At 42.1% G+C, this 20,665-nt stretch overlaps 1 protein-coding gene across 1 annotated transcript in view; it reads left to right on the forward strand.

Annotated features, from left to right (window-relative positions):
• Positions 1–20,499, forward strand: part of NUP160 (nucleoporin 160) — a 73,863-nt gene extending 53,364 nt beyond the window's left edge. Inside the window, exons 28-36 of the mRNA XM_033204279.1 lie at positions 4,805–4,965; positions 6,082–6,142; positions 9,785–9,895; positions 10,090–10,213; positions 11,823–11,924; positions 13,295–13,436; positions 15,424–15,549; positions 18,161–18,265; positions 19,411–20,499. Of these exons, the coding sequence (XP_033060170.1) occupies positions 4,805–4,965; positions 6,082–6,142; positions 9,785–9,895; positions 10,090–10,213; positions 11,823–11,924; positions 13,295–13,436; positions 15,424–15,549; positions 18,161–18,265; positions 19,411–19,500 (1,022 nt within the window). The 3' untranslated portion in view covers positions 19,501–20,499. The remainder of the gene's footprint in view (positions 1–4,804; positions 4,966–6,081; positions 6,143–9,784; positions 9,896–10,089; positions 10,214–11,822; positions 11,925–13,294; positions 13,437–15,423; positions 15,550–18,160; positions 18,266–19,410) is intronic.
• The last annotated feature ends 166 nt before the right edge of the window (positions 20,500–20,665 follow it).

The raw sequence follows: 20,665 nt of genomic DNA on the forward strand, positions 1-20,665 counted from the left end.
CAGGAATTGGAGAACCAGCCTGGCCGACATGGTAAAATCCCCTCTCTACTGAAAATACAAAAAATAGCTGGGCATGATGGCGGATGCCTGTAATCTCAGCTACTCAGGAGGCTGAGGCAAGAGAGTCACTTGAACCCACAAAGTGGAGGTTGCACTGAGCCAAAAACATGCCACAGAACTCCAACCTGGGTGACAGAGCGAGACCCTGTCTCAAAAAAAAAAAAATTACATTTAGAAGTTATCAAATGATATGCTGGTGAATTCTTTTTTTCTTCATTCAACTTTTTAATTTAAAATTTGTCAAGTCTACAGAACAGTTAAAACATTAATGCAATGAACATCTCCCTGTATACCTTTCACCCAAATTCCCCAGTTGTTAATATTTTACATCATTTTCTTACCTCTCTCCTCTTCCCTCCTTTCCTTTTTTCCCCCTTCCTTCCTTCCTCTCTCGCTCAATACTTATTGATTTATTTACTCGTTTGTTTTTGCTGGTCTTTCTAAGAGGAAGTTAAAGACATCATGATTTTTTTTAATGTCATCGGTTATTAGGTTCTTCTTAAGACATTTAGAACACCAATTTGTGAGGATAAATTCCATTTGTCAGGGCAGACACCAACCGCAGGTAGCCCTGGAGCTGAGGAATAGCTTTGATTTTTGGTAAAATTTGTGAGTCCACAGCTTTCTGATCGATCCTGCTCTGCTCTGTAATCTCGTATTTCTCTTTTTCAGTGTCGAAGATCTCACCTTCCTGGTGTCTGGGCTTCCACAGCTGCTGCTTTTTTTTTTTGAGATGAAGTCTCACTCTGTCATCCAGGGTAGAGTGCAGTAGCACCATGTCTGCTCACTGCAACCTCCACCTCCCAGGTTCAAATGATTCTCCTGCCTCAGCCTCCCAAGTAGCTGGGATTACAGGTGCCAACTACCACACCCAGCTAATTTTTTTATATTTTTAGTGGAGACGGGGTTTTACCATGTTGGTCAGGCTGGTCTTGAACTCCTTACCTCAGGTGATCCACCCGTCTCCGCTTCCCAAAGTGCTGGGAGTACAGCCATGAGCCACTGCACCTGGCCAATAATGTTTTTTATAGCACATCCCTCCCAGACTGCCCTTACCCTGGATCTAGAATACACACTGCATTTAGTTGTGCGATGTCTTTAGGCTCCTTTAATCCGGAGCCTCACTTTGCCTTTGATGACATTGATATTTTTTAAGCATATAGGTCAGTCATTTTTGTAGAATGTATCTTAATTTGGACTTATGTTATCAATGAATTATTTACCAGAACAGCTAAGATGAAAGGAATGTGAGATTGTTTTATGATTATGTTTTACAATATAATCACCATGGAATGTCTTAACATTTTTGTACCATTTTTACTTAAAATTTTCTTTGGTTTCTTGCTGATTTTCATTGGAAAAAAAATAGATGGAGTTTATTCATAGGCAGGTTCTTAACATTCCTAATAGTAAAACATATTTGCATATTCTTTATTTTCTTGAATCATATAGGAAGGGAAATATAAATTATTCAAGATCTCTCAGTATCTGCTTTCACAATAACATTTTATCAACCTGCTTAGTACCAGTTTAACAAGATTAATGTTCAGGTTTTTCTAGAGCAAGACTGTTCTAAAAGTGCCTTACATATTGCAGGTGTTCAAAAATATGTGTTGAAATGAAAAATAGTTTTATTTGAAAACTGAAAGAAGTTTTAATGATATTTTTAATTTCTGGAGTCCCATGCCGTCCCAGAACAGTGGACTTTTCAGTATTATAAAAATGAGAATCTATGTTTGTTTGTTTGTTTGTTTGTTTTGAGACGGAGTCTTGCTCTGTCGCCCAGGCTGGAGTGCAGTGGCCGGATCTCAGCTCACTGCAAGCTCCGCCTCCCGGGTTTACGCCATTCTCCTGCCTCAGCCTCCCGAGTAGCTGGGACTACAGGCACCCGCCACCTCGCCCGGCTAGTTTGTTTTTTTTGTATTTTTTTAGTAGAGACAGGGTTTCACCGTGTTAGCCAGGATGGGCTCGATCTCCTGACCTCGTGATCCGCCCGTCTCGGCCTCCCAAAGTGCTGGGATTACAGGCTTGAGCCACCGCGCCCGGCTTTTTTTTTTTTTTTTTTTTTTTTTTTTTTTGAGACAGAGTCTTACTCTGTTACCCAGGCTGGAGTGCAGCTTCCACCTCTTGGGTTCAAGTGATTCTCGGGCCTCAGCCTCTGGAGTAGCTGGGATTACAGGCGCCCACCACCATGCCCAGCTAGTTGTGTTTTTTTGTTTGTTTGTTTGTTTGTTTGTTTTTTGAGACGGAGTCTTGCTCTGTCGCCCAGGCTGGAGTGCAGTGACCAGATCTTGGCTCACTGCAAGCTCCGCCTCCCGGGTTTACGCCATTCTCCTGCCTCAGCCTCCCCAGTAGCTGGGACTACAGGCGCCCGCCACCTCGCCCGGCTAGTTTTTTTGTATTTTTTAGTAGAGACGGGGTTTCACTGGGTTAGCCAGGATGGTCTCGATCTCCTGACCTCGTGATCCGCCCGTCTCGGCCTCCCAAAGTGCTGGGATTACAGGCTTGAGCCACCGCGCCCGGCCTTGCTAGTTGTGTTTTTTGTGGGTTTTTTGTTTTTGTTTTTTTTCTCGAGACAGAGTCCCGCTCTGTCGCCTAGGCTGGAGTACAGTGGCATAATCTCAGCTCACCGCAACCTCCGCCTTCCCGGGTTCAAGCGATTCTCCTGTCTCAGACTCCTGAGTAGCTGGGACTACTGGCATGTGCCACCACGCCCGACTAATTTTTTTGGATTTTTAGTAGAGAGGGGGTTTCACCATGTGTTGGTCAGGCTGGTCTTGGACTTCTGACCTGAAATGATCCACCCGCCTCAGCCTCCCAAAGTGTTGGGATTACAGGCGTGAGCCACCACACCTAACCCCTAATTTTTGTACTTTTAGTAGAGACGATGTTTCACCATGTTGGTCAGGCTGGTCTCGAATTCCTGGACTCGGGTGATCTGCCCACGTCTGCCTCCCAAAGTGCTGGGATTACAGGCGTGAGCCACTGTGCCTGACTGAGAATCTATGTTCTTAAGCAGAATATCCAAACATCTCTCAGTCCTGGGCAGGTATAGGTGACAGTGTGGCTGAGACTAGCTCTATAAACTAGTCTTCTGCACTTGTTATGGTAATGTAGTATCTACATGTCAAAAAAAATTTTTTTCTTTTTTTGTTTTAATTGTGGTAAAATACACATAACATACAATTTACTGTCTTAACCATGTTTGGGTTTTTTTTTTTTTTGACGGAGTTTTGCTCTGTTGCCAGGCTGATAGAGTGCAGTGGCGTGGTCTTGGCTCACTGCAACCTCCGCCTCCCAGGCTCAAGCGATTCCCCTGCCTCAGCCTCACGAGTAGCTGGCACTACAGGCGCGTGCCACCACACCCAGCTAATATTTTTTTGTATTTTAGTAGACACAGGGTTTCACCATGTTGGCCAGAATGGTCTCAATCTCCTGACCTCGTGATCTGCCCATCTTGGCCTCCCAAAATGCTGGGATCACAGGCCTGAGCCACCGCGCCCGGTTATTTTAACCATTTTTAAGTGTACAGTTCAGGAGTGTTAAGTGCGTTCACAATATTGTGTAACTCATCTCCAGAACACTTTTCATCTTGCAAAACTGAAGCTCTGTACCCACTAAACAACTACTCCTTGTTCTTCCCAACCCCGATCCCCTGGCAACCACCATTTTACCTCCCATCTGTATGAATTTGGCGACTTGAATCATATAGTATGTGTCTTTTTGTGACTGTCTTATTTCACCTAGCATAATGTCTTCAAGGTTCATCCTTGTAGTGGCATCAGAATTTTCTTCTTTAAAGATGTCTTTAAAAATTAGCCGGGTTTGGTGGTGGGCTCCTGTAATCCTGGCTACTTGGGGGGCTGAGGCAGGAGAATCACTTGAACCCAGGAAGCAGAGGTTGCAGTGAGCTGAGACTGCACCATTGCATGACACCTTTGGCAACAAGAACAAAACTCCGTCTCAAAAAAATAAACAGATATCTTAAAGATAATTAACTGATTTTCTATTATATTTATATGTCAGATTTTGTTCATCAATGGACACTTGGATTGCTTTCACCTTTGGTTTTTGTGGATAATGCTGCTATGAACATGGGTATAAAAATATCTCTTTGAGACCCTTCTTTTCATTCTTTGGGGTATATACCCAAAAGTGGAATTACTGGATGATATGATAATTTCACTTTTAATTTTTTGAGGAACTGCCATACTGTTTTCCATAGCAGCTATACCATTTGACATTTCCAGCAAGAGTGCACAAGGGTTCCAGTTTCTCCACATCCTCACCAACATGTGATTTTTTTCAGGGGGCTGGGGTTACGTCAAACCCAATTTTGTTTTAAATTTTAACATTTGATTAGGGATAGCATTCTCTCTGCGTATCTCTAGAGAAACAGATTTTGGAGGGCCAGGCGTTGTGGCTCACACCTATAATCCCAGCACTTTGGGAGGCCTAGGTGGGCAGATCACGAGGCCACGAATTCGAGACCAACATGGTGAAACTCTCTACTAAACTCTGTATTAAAAATACAAAAATTAGCCGGGTGTGGTGCTCGTGTGCCTATAATCCCAGTTACTCAGGAGGCTAAGGCAGGAGAATCGCTTGAACCCGGGAGGTGGAGGTTGCAGTGAGCTGAGATCACGCCATTGTACTCCAGTCTGGGTGACAGAGCAAGACTCTGTCTCAAAAAAAAAATTTTTTTTTTGGAAGTTCTAAAGTCTAATTTATTATCTCCTCATAGCTGGCACAGTGATGTTTGAGTATGGAATGCGTCTTGGCAGAGAAGTTCGAACTCTTCGGGGACTTGAGAAACAAGGCAACTGTTATCTGGCTGCTCTCAATTGTTTACGACTTATTCGTCCAGAATATGCGTGGATTGTGCAGCCAGCATCTGGTGCAGTGGTATGAAAATGTTTCATCCTGGAATTTTGGGGTCATTAAATCTACTTGTTTTGGTCCTTTTAAAACTATTATGTCATTTTGCTTGATTTGATTTACAATTTCTACTGAGATATTTGTGAAAAAAACCTATGTTTACAATTCAGTTGTTGTATATTACTACCCCTTTAGTTCTCAAGTTCAGAATTATTGTAGGAAAAAATATCGCAGAGTGGTTTTGGAGTTCGACAGACCTGACCCAATTCAGACAAGTTACTTAATCTTTTGTTGTTCAGTTATTCTCTGGCATAAAATATGGATAATACGGCCGGGCGCGGTGGCTCAAGCCTGTAATCCCAGCACTTTGGGAGGCCGAGACGGGCGGATCACGAGGTCAGGAGATTGAGACCATCCTGGCTAACACGGTGAAACCCCGTCTCTACTAAAAAAATACAAAAAACTAGCCGGGCGAGATGGCGGGCGCCTGTAGTCCCCGCTACTCTGGAGGCTGAGGCAGGAGAATGGCGTGAACCCGGGAGGCGGAGCTTGAAGTGAGCTGAGATCCGGCCACTGCACTCCAGTCTGGGCGACAGAGCCAGACTCCGTCTCAAAAAAAAAAAAAAAAAAAAAAAAATATGGATAATACCTACTTTATAGGATTGTTTGGGTATTAATGAGATAATTCAAGTCAATTGCTTAGGACAGTTAACAGTGCCTGGCCCAGAAAATGTGCTCAGTAAATGGTAGCTGCTTTTATTTCTATTGTGTTTGTTAATGCAATTAACAAACAGTTACTGTTTTAAAGGACACACACTTTGAGTTCTTCCTATCATACTGATGGGTCGGATACATGCAACTATTTCTGTTATATATAACTCTGGAACCAAGAAAAATTAGTTGATTTACATGGAGATCAAAATCCCTGTCCTTGGACTCAGTAATGTTATGGATAAGTTAACAACTTGGCAAAGAACTTCTTTCTTTGTCTCATAGTTACAGTACCTCTGTAAGAACTCTGCTGGTTGAAATAAAAATAATTTCCATTGAGAGAATTTAAGCATAAAAGCTCTGAATCACAGTTAATGATATCAAAATAAAATACTGATTTTCACAGTTAAATTGCTTGTTTTGTTTTATCAGTATGATCGCCCTGGAGCATCCCCTAAGAGGAATCATGATGGAGAATGCACAGCTGCCCCCAGTGAGTCAGGAGTCTCACACTGGTTCTTTGCTAGACAATAGTAATATTGTTATTGTTAGTTACATTATGATAGAAATATGTAGTTAAATAAGCTACATATAGTAGTAATATATAAATGTTATAATAGTAACAGTTGCCCTTGTAAAACACAGGTTTTAACTGCAGGCATCTATTCTACAGATTTTTGTTTTCAATAAGTATATTGGATTCTTTTTCTGGAGATGTGTCACAATTTGAAGAAACTCCCAGTTGAACCACATAGCCTAGAAATATTGAAAAAGTTAAGGAAGCCGGGTATGGTGGCTCACACCTATAATCCCAGCGCCTTGGGAAGCCAAGGCAGGTGGATCACCTGAGGTCAGGTGTTCAAGACCAGCCTGGTCAACGTAGCGAAACCCCTTCTCTACTAAAAATACAAAAATTAGCTGGGCAGTAGTAACCCTCACCTGTAATTCCAGCTACTCAGGAGGCTGAGGCAGGAGAGTCGCTTGAACCCAGGAAGCGGAGGTTGCAGTGAGCTGAGATTGTGCCACTGCATTCCAGCCTGGACGACAGAGTGAGACTCTGCCTCAAAAAAAATCATGTTTAGTGGGACTCATATGAAGTGTCACTAGTGACGCTGGAAGTGCTCCCAAGGAGCAGAAAAAAGTCATAACATGACAAGAAAGAGTTGAACTGCTTGATATCTACTGTAGATTGAGACTGGCAGCTGAGGTTGCCTGCCATTTCAAGAAAAATGAATCCAGTGTAAGGAACGTTGTAAAAAAAAAAGAGAGAGAAAATTTGTGAAGCTGTTGCTTCAGCTTCGCCAGTAGGTACAAAAACTTTGTACTTTTTGCAAAATACATTTTTATCTCATATGGAAAATCCAGCCTTTATGTGAGTACAGTATTGCTATAAAAAAGGCATACCTATAGACTCTAACATGATTTTCAAAACAAGTTATTACACAACAACTTAAAGCAAAAGGAAGGCAAAAGATTAAAGCTGGAGAATTTAATGCCAGCAAAGGATGGTTTGACAATTTAAGAAAGAGATACAGCTTTTAAAATGTCAAGATACAGGAGAAGCAGCTTCTGCTGACCAAGAAGCAGCAGTGAGTTCCCAGACACCATTAAGGAAAATCACTGAGGGGAAACATTTGCCTAAACATGTTTGTTTGCTTTTGTTTTTGTTTTTGAAACAGGGTCTCACTCTGTTACCTAGGCTGCAATGCAGTGGCACAATCATGGCTTACTGCGGCCTCAAACTCCTGGACTCAAGCAATCCTCCTACCTCGGACTCCCATAGTGCCGGGACTACAGGCATGAGCCACTGTGCCTGCCTTCCCTATGATTTTCTTAATAACATTTTCTTTTAAGAGTACAGTATAGGCCAGGTGCGGTGGCTCATGCCTGTAATCCCTGCACTTTGGGAGGCTGAGGTGGGCGGATCACCTTAGGTCAGGAGTTCAAGACCAGCCTGGTCAACAATGATGAAACCTGTGTCTACTAAAACTACAAAAAATTAGCCAGGCGTGGTGGCGGGTACCTGTAATCCCAGCTACTCAGGAGGCTGGGGCAGTAGAATTGCTTGAACTCAAGAGACTTAGGTTGCGGTGAGCCAAGATCACGCCACTGCACTCCAGCCTGAGCAACAAGAGCAAGACTCCACAAACCACAACAAGAGCAAGACTCAAAACAACCACAACCAAGAGTACAGTATATAGGCCAGGCATGGTGGCTCATGCCTGTAATCCCAGCACATTGGGAGGCTGAGGCAGATGGATCACCTGAGGTTGGGAGTTCAAGACCAGCCTGACCAACATGGAGAAACCCTGTCCCTACTAAAAATAAAAAATTAGTTGGGCGTGGCAGCGCATGCCTGTAATCCCAGCTACTTGGGAGGCTGAGACAGGAGAATCACTTGTATCCAGGAGGCAGAGGTTGCAGTGAGCCGAGATCGTGCCATTGCACTCCAGCCTGCGCAACAAGGGCGAAACTCTGTCTCAAAAAAAAAAAAAAAAAAAAGGACAGTATATTATATAAAATACAAAATATGTGTGAATTGACTGTTGGCTTCTGGTTAGTAGTCAGCTATTAGTAGCTAAGCTTTTGGGTAATGAAACGTTATATGCAGAGTTTCAACTGCTCAGGAGTCAGCATCCCTAACCCCTGCATTGTTCAAGGGTCAACTATACATGTAATTTAGACAGTAGTTATATTGTAACATATATATTTACACTGTTATATACTACATATAGTAGTAACATTGTATATAGTATATATAATATATATAATAATTACATTGCTGTAAAAATATTGTAAAGTTCCTTCTTTTTAGTTTATTTTCAGCATTCTAATCTGCTAAAGGTTGTCTGGTAGCACTTTGAAAATGTTGTACAACAGTAAGAGAAATGAAAATGCTTAAATAAGAGTGTGGTTTTTTTCTTGTATGCTGTATTTAAATTAGCTTAGTTCCAAGCTTTTTTTATCAGGTTCTTTTGCTGTTGCCACAGAGGCATGACATCCTTCCATAAAGAGCCGAGGCTCTAGATTTGGACACACCTGGTTTTAATTCCGCCTCTCACAGTTTGGTCATATTTCTTTCTTACTGACAGAGATGACAAACAGTATTTCACAATTATAATGGTTAAATGAGGCCAGGTGCAGTGGCTCACGCCTTGTAATCCCAGCATTTTGGGAGGCCAAGGCAGGAGGATTGTTTGAGCTCAGGAGTTCAAGACCAGCCTGGGCAACTATAGCAAGACCCTGTAGAAAAAAATTTTTTTGGCCAGGCATGGTGGCTCACATCTGTAATCCCAGCATTTTAGGAGGCCAAGGCAGATGGATCACAAGGTCAGGAGATCGAGACCATCCTGGCCAACATGGTGAAACCCTGTCTCTACTAAAATACAAAAAATTAGCCAGGCTTGTTGGTGCACGCCTGTCGTCCCATCTACTCAGGAGGCTGAGGCAGGGGAATTACTTGAACCCGGGAAGTGGAGATTACAGTGAGCCAAGATTGTGCCACTGCACTCCAGCCTGGCAACAGAGCGAGACTCCATCTTAAAAAAAAAAAAAAAAAAATTTTTTTTTTTGAAGGCCAGGCATAGTGGCTCATGTCTGTAATCCCAGCACATTGGGAGGCTGAGGTGGCTGGATCACCTGAGGTCAGGAGTTTAAAAACAGCCTGGCCAACACGGTGAAACTCCATGTCTACTAAAAATACAAAAATTAGCTGGGCATGGTGGTGCCCGCCTGTAATCTCAGCTACTTGGAAGGCTGAGGCAGGAGAACCACATGAACCCAAGAGGTAGAGGTTGCAGTGAGCCAAGATCATGCCACTGCACTGCAGCCTGGGTGACAGAGCGAGATTTGTTTCCTTAAAAAAAAAAAAGTTTAAAGAGTTAAATGAAATTACATGTAGTACCTTGTAAGCACCTTCTCAGCTGCATTTGTTAAAATACTTTGATTTGACATGGGATAGTGCGTAATTTGTTTAAGTTAGCGTTTATTTAGTTCCCTGTTTTCTCCTTCCTTCATGCATTTGGAAATTAGATTGAATGTTATTTAATGTTCAGTGGAAATTGACAGGTTGAGTTAATCTAGTGGATACTTCTTTGTATTTTGGGAGTTCAAAATATTTTTCTTTGATGTATAGCAAATCGACAAATTGAAATCCTGGAACTGGAAGATCTGGAGAAAGAGTGTTCCTTGGCTCGTATCCGCCTCACTTTGGCTCAGCATGATCCATCAGCGGTTGCAGTTGCCGGTAGGAATTCAAGAGTTAAAGCCTCTGACTTCTCAGCACTAAGAGCACATTTTAGGTCAAGGCAGTGTACGTAGCATGCTAGATGGGTATAAAGCATGGGTTGTTACTCAGAGATACTCATCAACAAAGCAAAATCTTTGGTTTCATTTGTGTCTACTTTGGCTACACAAAATAATCTTTTTCCATTTTCACAGGAAGTTCATCAGCAGAGGAGATGGTCACTCTCTTGGTTCAGGCGGGCCTCTTTGACACTGCCATATCACTCTGTCAGACTTTTAAGCTTCCCTTAACGCCAGTCTTTGAAGGACTTGCCTTCAAGTATGTATAAAATTATCTTTTTATAGTCTTTTCTAATGCAAATATATTATCCTCTTGCTTAGTGTGAAGCAGTTGTCATAAGCCAAGTAGCCTGTATACCATTTGTGGTTTGAAGAAGTGTTTTGTTTAATCCATCCAAGCATTCTTAAGAATTTCAGCCGGGCGCCGTGGCTCGTGCCTGTAATCCCAGCACTGGGAGGCAGAGGCGGGCAGATCACCTGAGGTCAGGAGTTTGAGACCAGCCTGGCCAACATGGCAAAACCCCGTACCTACTAAAAATACAAAAAATTAGCAGGGCGCAGTGGTGGGCGCCTGTGATCCCAGCTACTTGGGAGGCTGAAGCAGGAGAATCGCTTGAACCCGGGAGGCAGAGGTTGCAGTGAGCCAAGATCACACCATTGCTCTCCAGTCTAGGTGACAGAGCGAGACTGCATCTCAAAAAAAAAAAAAGAAGAATTTCTTGGCCAGGCACGGTGGCTCACATCAGTAATCCTAGTACTTTGGGAGGCTGAGGCGGGTGGATCACTTGAGACCAGCCTGGCCAACATGGTGAAACCCTGTCTCTACTAAAAATACAAAAATTAGCCAGGTGTGGTGGCACACAACAGTAATTTCAGCCTCTCAAGAGGCTAAGGCACAAGAATCACTTGAACTTGGGAGGCGGAGGTTGCAGTGAGCTGAGATCGTGTCTCTACACTCGAGCCTGGGCAACAAAGCGAGACTGTTTCAAAAAAAAAAAAAGTTTGTGAATTAGAAATATTTTGAACTTTCAGAATTTTTCAGCTGGGTGCAGTGGTGCACGCCTGTAACATCAGCACGTTGGGAGGCCAAGGTGAGCAGATCACTTGAGGTCAGGAGTTCAAGACCTGCCTGGCCAACATGACGAAACCCCATCTCTACTAAAAATACAACAATTAACCAGGAGAGGTGGTGCGTGCCTGTAATCCCAGTTACTTTGGGAGGCTGAGGCAGGAGAATCGCTTGAGCCCGGGAGACGGAGGTTACAGTGAGTTGAGATTGCGCCACTTCACTCCAGCCTGGGCAACAGAGCGAGACTCCATCTTAATTAAAAAAAAAAAAAAAGAGGCCAGGTGTGGTGGCTCATGCCTGTTATCCCAGCACTTTGGGAGGCCGAGGCTGGCGGATCACGAGGTCAGGAGATCGAGAGCATCCTGGCTAACATGGTGCAACCCCGTCTCTACTAAATATACAAAAAATTAGCCAGGCATGGTGGCATGCGCCTGTAGTCCAAACTATTCGTGAGGCTGAGGCAGGAGAATCACTTGAACCTGGGAGGCGGAGGTTGCAGTGAGCCGAGATTGTGCCACTGCACTCCAGCCTGGGTGACAGAGTGAAACTCCATCTCAAAAAAAAAAAATTTTTTTCATCATTAATTTTATCTTGGAAGTAAATTGTCTCTTAATGCTTACTCATGACCTTGTAGGTATCCAGTAGTATGACTTGAGGAAGAGATGATCCAATATTCCAGTAGTGAATTCAGCAAAATACTAGAGATGAAGTTATCATCTTATCTCTCTAGTTTTAGTATCAAATGACAGTGGTACGTTTCAGCGTTCAGTTTTCAAGTGTGGAACCATTTTCATTTCAGATGCATCAAATTGCAATTTGGAGGAGAGGCAGCACAAGCAGAAGCCTGGGCCTGGCTAGCAGCCAATCAGCTCTCATCTGTTATCACTACTAAGGAGTCTAGGTAACAGCCCTGGTGTTCATCCAACCCTGGGTGGTTCTCCCTTTCTCAAAGCTGTAACTGTCTTTCTCTGATTAAATTGTCCTACATAGATCATTTCACTTTTTTCTTTCTTTTTGGCTAAGTTTTTGTAGGGGCTGGAAAGTTTATAATTAAGGTGACATCATGTCATTTATTGTCCAAAGTAGGATGTCTTTGCCTATGAAATGTCTCCTCCATATCCCCCCTCCTCAAAGACTTACTGTATCATATCAGGAAAGGGTACTCTTACACGCAAAAATCTGTATTTACTTGGTTTCAGAGTGTTATCCTCCTTTTTTCTCCCATTACTTCCATTGAACAGTCACTGCATGGTGTCGTCACAGTGTCTTCTTATAGCTTGTCTCCAGCTGCTGTTCAGCAGTCTGTCACCCATCAGCCCCCATCATCCACCATACTTTCTTCAGATCTCCTCTGTTCGTATACTTCCCCAGTGCACCCACTTAGTGTCCACGTAAATGTACTTCAGCTTCTTCAGAAACCTTCTCTAACATCCCTAACCCTCAGTAAACTTCCCTTTCTGAACTGCATTTGCACTTGGTATTATACAGCTTAGCACTTTAGAGTGATAGCATTTTAGAATTTGGAAGTTCTCTGACATTAGTTTTCAACCCCTAAATTAGCACATCAGAATAACTTATTAAAATATGTATTATGAGAAATCACCCTAGTCTTCTAAGTTAGAACTTCTGCATGATTCTAATGCTTAATCAGGTTTGAGAACCAGTGTTCTGAACCGTTTTCTTGTTTTATAAATGCAGAAACAAAGGAGTTAAATGAATTATGTATTAATAGCCAAACAAATACGTTTGTTTACTAAATACTTTTGTTTACGAAATACTAAATACGTTAGTGGGAGAGGAATATATGAACCCAAGACATCTAGTTTCTAGTACTATCGCCTAAGTCACATTAGCCCGAATCATATTTGTTCCCATTTAGCTATATTATTCAGTTGTGAATGTGTAAAGCTTTCCTTGTAAGGCTGGGCATGGTGACTCCTGCCTGTAATCCTAACACTTACGGATCACTTTAGCTCAGGAGTTTAATATCAGCGTGGACAACATAGCAAGTCCTTGTCTCTACAAAACATAAACAAGATTAGCCAGGCATAGTAGTGCATGCCTGTATTCCCATCTATTTAGGAAGCTAAAATGGGAGAATCTGGGGCAGAGGCTGCAGTGAGCTGAGATCACACCCCTGCACTCGAACCTGGGTGACAGAGCAAGACCCTGTCTCAAAATAAAGTTTTCCTAGTAAATACATGCTTTGAATGGTACTCAAAATAGCTATTAAGAATCTGAAACTCATTAGTCATTTTTGGTTTTTTCAAGTGCTACAGATGAAGCATGGCGACTATTATCAGCTTACCTGGAAAGGCACAAAGTCCAGAATAACTTGTATCACCACTGTGTAATCAACAAGCTCCTGTCTCATGGAGTGCCTCTACCTAATTGGCTTATAAACAGTTACAAGGTAAGTGGATTATAACTTGTACAGAGTAAGAACCCACTCTTTGTCATTCTGGATAATTTCATGAGATGATTAAAAATATGATTGCCATGGCTCATACCTGTCATGCCCACACATTGGGAGGCCAACAGGGGAGGGTGGCTTGAGCCCAGGAGTTTGAGACCAGCTCGGGCAACATAGGGAAACCCCATCTCTATTTAAATTTAAAAATATATACAGAAAAAGAAAAAGATGGGGTGATAACTTATGGGAACATATTGACTTATGTACTTTGAGAAGCTTTTCATCATAGCTAAAACCATAAGAACAATTCAGGTTCATTTCCACAGTACTACTGTGTATTTAGATTTGAAGTTTCATAGGTTAGTAATTAGGTTAGTGACTACTATTATATTCACTGAACAGTGAGTTTATATTTAGAACAATGAGCATATGCATGACACAGGATTTACTATTCATACCTCAAAAAACCCACAGGAATGGGTGGAGTACTTTTCAAATAATATAACAGTATGGCTGGTCTGAGTGCAGTGGTGTTCACAACTAATTGAGCACAACCAGTTTCCAATTGGTTCCTTCTCCACTCCCACTGTTTCACCTGACTATTAAAAATCAAAAACGGGGCCGGGCGCGGTGGCTCAAGCCTGTAATCCCAGCACTTTGGGAGGCCGAGACGGGCGGATCACGAGGTCAGGAGTTCCAGACCATCCTGGCTAACACGGTGAAACCCCGTCTCTACTAAAAAATACAAAAAAAACTAGCTGGGCGAGGTGGCGGCGCCTGTAGTCCCAGCTACTGGGGAGGCTGAGGCAGGAGAATGGCGTGAACCCGGGAGGCGGAGCTTGCAGTGAGCTGAGATCCAGCCACTGCACTCCAGCCTGGGCCACAGAGCAAGACTCCGTCTCAAAAAAAAAAAAAAAAAAAAAAAATCAAAAACGGGTTCTTAGACTGTCTGCATCAGAATTATTCAAATGGCAGGCTTCTTCAAAGTACAGATTCCTCATCCTAGATTTATATAATCAGATTATCTCAGGCTAGGAGCCAGAAATCTATGTTTTAAGAAGCTCCTAATTTGATTTTGATGCATGCTAAAGTTTGAGAACTTCTGCATCTGAACTACCTTGAGTAGGACAAGGAAAGAGAAAATCTAATGGTTAAAATCAGGAAAGTTGTTTTGTTTTGTTTTGTTTAAGGTAGAAAGGAGGCCGGGCACGGTGACTCACGCCTGTAAACCCAGCACTTTGGAAGGCCAAGGCAGGCAGATCACCTGAGGTCAGGAGTTCGAGACCAGCCTGGCCAACATGGTGAAACCCCATCTCCACTAAAAATACAAAAATTAGCTGGGTTTGATGGTGCATGCCTGTAATCTCAGCTACTCCAGAGGTGGAGGTTACAGTGATCTGAGGTTGCACCACTGTCCTCCAGCCTGGGCGACAGAGCAAGACTCTGTCTCGAAATAAATAAATAAATAAGAAAATAGGGAAGGCAGCTAAGATGGTAAAGGTAAGATTGATCAAATCGGAATATAGAAAGCATACTTAATTAATAGAGCTCTTCCAAATAGAGACTTCAAATTTAAAGTTGGTGATCCTTTAAACTTATTTTGCATTTGTCATTCATATATTTCTTATTATGTGAATATATTTTCACTTTAGTATTCAGGGAAAGTTTGTTGACTTTACAACTGTGGAAGCTGAAGTAGAAAGAAGTTAAAGTATGTCTTAGGTCATAAAACAGGGGAAGAAGGCTATTTAACAGATAGGGCCTCCCAAACTGCCTAAAAGTAACAGCTCTTAGGAATTCAACTTTTTTTTTTCCTAACTCCCCAAATTTGTTATCAGCTCTTATCCTAAGATATAGATGAGTAAACCAAGCCACTGGTTTAATTATGTTGAGAAATACAAATGTTAGGGAATCAGCCACGCAGCGTTCTTTGGTCAGTACTCAAGTAAGAGGGAAATACATATTCTTAATTACCGACTTTTCACAGAAGGTTGACGCTGCTGAATTACTTCGTTTATACTTAAACTATGACCTTTTAGAAGAAGCTGTGGATTTGGTGTCAGAATATGTGGATGCTGTATTGGGTAAAGGACATCAATACTTCGGAATTGAGGTAGGCATATACAAATGGTCCCCAATTTACAATGGTTTGACTTATGATTTTTCAACTTTACAATGGTTTGAAGGTGATGAACGTTTATGAGAAACCATACTTTAAAATACTCATGGCTGGGCACAGTGACTCACGCCTATAATCCCAGCACTTTGGGAGGCCGAGGCGGACAGATTCCTGAGGTCAGGAGTTCGAAACCAGCCTGGCCAACATGGTGAAGCCCCGTCTCTACTAAAAATACAAAAATTAGCCAGACGCAGTGGTGCGCACCTGTAATCCCAGCTACTCAGGAGGCCGAGGCAGGAGAATCACTTGAACCTGGGAGGCAGAGGTTGCAGTGAGCAGAGATCACACCACTGCACTCCAGCCTGGGCAACAGAGCGAGACTCTGTCTCAAAAATAAATAAAATAAAATAAATAAATAAAATACTCATACAACCGTTCAGTTTTTCACTTGCAGTACAATATTCAATAAATTACACAAGATATTCAACAGTGTATTATAAAGTAGGCTTTCTGTTAGATGATTTTGCCCAACTTTATAGGTCAACGTTAAGCATCCTGAGCACGGTTAAGTAGGCTAGGCTAAGCTGTGATGTTCATTAGGTTAGGTGTATTATATGCATTTTCAACCTATGATATTTTCAACTGATAATGGGTTTATTGGAAAACAAACCCATCATAAGTTGTGGAACATCTGTATAGTTGCATATATAGATATATATATAGCTTGATAGACATAGATAAATATATATATATATATATTATTTTAACCGATTCTTGCCCAGCCCCCAAGCTGGAGTGCAGTGGTGCAACCTCCACTTACCCGCTCACTGCAGCCTCCGCCTCCCAGGTTCAAGTGATTCTCCTGCCTTAGCCTCCTGAGTAGCTGAGATTACAGGCACCTGCCACCACATCCAGCTAACTTTTTAATATTTTTAGTAGAGACAGGGTTTCACCATGTTGGCCAAGCTCGTCTCGGAACTTCTAACCTGAAGTTATCTATCCCCCTCGGGCTCCCAAAGTGCTGGGATTACCCACGGGAGCCACCACGCCCGGCCTGGGCATTTCCTTTTATTACCATGCTATGTAAGGTGAGAATCTGAGAGTAAATTGAATTATATATTAGTGTATTTAACCATTACTATCTGTAGTTATACAACTAAATATTGACACTCTAGGAATCTCTAGTCTCCTGTTTATAAAATAGGAATTTCATCTTTCTCTATCAAAATAATATGGCATTAGGATTCAGTGGAGAGAGGTAAACAAAATGGTATTGTGTGTATGCCGGGACTGTGTTAAGTCTCTACAAGCATTTTCTTATTTAATCCTTACAGCAGCCTTATGAGGGATGTTTTAATTTTATATTTTTTAACCCATGAGGGAACAGGCTTAGAGGTTATCACAGGCTCACACAGATGGTAAATATAATAGAAGAGCCAGGTCTAAATAGGTGTAGTTAACTACAGCTTCAACCCTCATGAAATCAGCCAGGTGCAACAGTTCACACTTGTAATCCTAGCACTTTGGGAGGTCAAGGTGGGAGGATCGTTTAAACCTAGGGGTTCAAGACCAGCCTTGGCAACATAGTGAGAACCTATATCTACAAAATAGAAAAAAATTAGCTGGTCATGGTGGTGCGTGCCTGTCGTCCCAGCTATGTGGGAAGCTGAGGTGGGAAGATCACATAAGCCCTGGAGGTTGAGGTTACAGTGAGCTGTGATGATGCCACTACACTCCAGCCTGAGTGACAGAGTGAGACCCTGTCTCTAAAAAAAGAGAAAGTTGACATGAAATTATTATTATTTTTTTTAATTTTTATTTTTTCTCCAAGATGGAGTCTCGCTCTGTCACCCAGGCTTGAGTGCAGTGGCATGATCTCGGCTCACTGCAACCTCCATCTCCCGGGTTCAAGCAATTCTTCAGCCTCAGCCTCCCGAGTAGCTGGGACTACAAGTGCCTGCCACCACACCCAGCTAATTTTTGTATTTTTAGTAGGGATGGGGTTTCACCATATTGGCTAGGCTGGTCTCGAACTCCTGACCTTGTGATCCGCCCACCTTGGCCTCCCAAAACGCTGGGATTACAGGCCCAGCCGACAAGAATTTTTAAATACATTTAATTTAACCAAAAAAATGACAAGTTTCCCAGTTGGAGAAAAGAGGGTTCCCATTGTGTGCATGCACATGTATACACACAGTTTCTTGTGGGGAAAAAAAAGCATTTTATTTGGCCAGGCACAGTGGCTCACTTTGGGCAGCCAAGGCAGGTGGATCACTTGAGGCCAGGAGTTCGAGACCAGCCTGGCCAACATGGTGAAACCCTATCTCTACTAAAAATAAAAATAAAAAAATTAGGCATGCTGGTGCACATCTGTAGTCCAGCTACTCGGAGGAGGCTGAGGCACAAGAATTGCTTGAGCCCAGGAGGCGGAGGTTGCAGTGAGCTGAGATCGTGCCACTGCACTCAGCCTGGGCGACAGAGTGAGACCATCTCAAAAAAAAAAAAAAAAAAAGGGCATTTCATTCTACAGAGTCCTATGAAAGCAACTACATAGAAGAAATGGTACACTTTGCAGACTGTTTTCAAATAAACATTTTCCTTTTAGTTTCCACTGTCCGCAACAGCCCCAATGGTATGGCTTCCATACTCCTCTATTGATCAGCTTCTCCAGGCTCTGGGGGAGAACAGTGCCAACAGTCACAACATCGCAGTAAGTCAGCCCTTTCATGAGATGTCTTCTGTAAGCCCCTGCACTAGCAGTTACACCTTCCAGCTTGATCTTCAATTCTCTGGGATTAGAAAGAGAGGGCAAAAGCCTATTTTTGGCCCTTAGCAAACTGCCCAATCCCTTTATAGATAAGGCAAAGGATCTAAGCAATAGGGTCGAGAAAACGTAATGAGGAACTGTGTGTTAATTATACAGAGACAAATGGCAAGCAGTCGGTCCATCCTTTCAAGGGTTGTTTGGTAGGGCAGACCCTACAGGCAGGTACTTGAAATACAGTGTGATAGGCCGGGCACGGTGGCTCACACCTCTAATCCCAGCACTTTGGGAGGCTGAGACAGGCAGATCACCTGAGAGGTCAGGAGTTCGAGACCAGCTTTGCCAACATGGTGAAACCCCGTTTCTACTAAATATACAAAAATTAGCCGGACATGGTGGCGGGAGCCTGTAATCTCAGCTACTCAGGAAGCTGAGGCAGGAGAATCGCTTGAACCTGGGAGGCGGAGGTTCCAGTGAGCCGAGATTGCACCACTGCACTCCAGCCTGGACGGCAGAGTGAGACTCCATTTCCCCCACCCCCCAAAAAAGAAAGAAATACAGTGTGATAAATTATCACTGTCCTGAGGGAAGCTGGCATATACAACAACATTTCTCAGGAGTCATATATTTGCTCTACTTGCCTTAACATAAAAAACAATAAGTGTTTCCTTTGCTCAGAGTCATTATAGTGATGGCTTATTTTGTTTACCAGTGAGACAGAGTGCCTCCTGAGCCTATCTAAAATATTAGTTCTGTATTTCACTTGGCAGCTAATAACTAGTGACATCAGATGCAGCATCTCTGCTTCTGAGAAAAGAGCTAGTGATCCTTTTATTAGAAATACTGGTACGATTTCCGTATTTAGAAAATTCATTCAGAAAATGAGATTGAAATGTTGTATGAACAGAGAGGCCTAATTTTATCAGTAGAGTCACAGAGGAGAGTCCTATACCAAATGGTGATTTTATGAAGCAGAGTGGCTAACATCTTTAGAAGGTGGAATCTGCTTGTTGAAGTCAAAGTGATTAATAACTTCAATCTTTTTCCATTGTTGAGCTGTTCTGTAATGTTCTCCTTCTTTTCTCTTATAGCTGTCCCAGAAGATACTTGACAAATTGGAGGACTACCAGCAAAAAGTTGATAAGGCAACACGGGATTTATTATATCGTCGGACCTTGTGATCCAGATTGTTACCTAGCCTTTGTAACCGCTTGGTGCCTCTTAGGGCTTAAGACTACCCTACAGGAACCCTGTACTCAAGGCCAATTTTTGTAACTCTAAATGATGTGTACAACATTCAAGTCCGCATTCTGCACAAGATAGGAGGGCGGAAGAGTCAGAGGACCCTGTGCTTGCTGGTGGTGCTAACACAATTTCTGGTGTTCAACGTTGGTCTCAAATAGCTGCTTTTGTATATGATCCACAAGCTTTTTTAGAGTTTATATTTTTTTAAACTACCGAAGACATTCATTATCTGCAAATTAAGACCTACGTTCACTTTCCAAAATAGCTGAGGGTTGTTGGCTTGTTGTAGCTGACCACCAAAAGCAGTCACTGCAGATCTTTTAATTCTTCCCTATTACCTTTCGTATTTTAATGCAATTATTTTGGTCCAGAACTGACATGTATTTTCTGTATTGTACACAAAGGCTAATAATTTTGCATACTCTTATTTATTTTGGAGGTTTTGTATGATCTTCAATCAAGTATTAAATAATTTGCCTAGATTAAGCCTAAAATGATGACCAGCTAATTAAAGAAAATATCTTGAATCTGGTTCTGAGCTAAAGTCAAGTAAATTCTTAGCTAAGAAAAAATTGGAAATCCATCATCAATAAGAACAACAGATTCTCAGAGTAAATTGTTAACTTCTATGATTTATGATAATCAAGCTGGACTTGATCATACAATTTAGTCTCATAATATATTGGACCAAAATACAAACTTCATTGGTCAGATTCAGAAGCATTCATGCTCACAAGTTTTGTGAAAGTGAAAAATAATAAAATCATCTTGGATTTTATTCTATATATTAAAATTTATCTTTTAAGGAAACAGTCTGTATACTACTTGCTTGTATAGCCTTTTGACCCTTGAGTTTTCCATAAGCCTTTAATTTTTATACTTTCAATACCATATTTACATTATATGTTTTAATTAACAATGTGAGTTTCTCTGTGGTACTGTTGGTAGATGCTGAGGTGTGTGATTCTTTTTTTTCATTTTAGCTCTACTATGATTAATGTGAGGCATTTGGTGCAATTAGGGACTGGGAGAACCCCTGTCCTCCCAGCTCTCTAAACCTGTGGCTTTCAACGACAGGAAGAAAGACATTTTGACCTATAT

This window comes from Trachypithecus francoisi, unplaced genomic scaffold (assembly GCF_009764315.1).
Source record: "Trachypithecus francoisi isolate TF-2019V2 unplaced genomic scaffold, Tfra_2.0 Lachesis_group8, whole genome shotgun sequence".
NCBI classification, from domain to species: Eukaryota; Metazoa; Chordata; class Mammalia; order Primates; family Cercopithecidae; genus Trachypithecus; species Trachypithecus francoisi.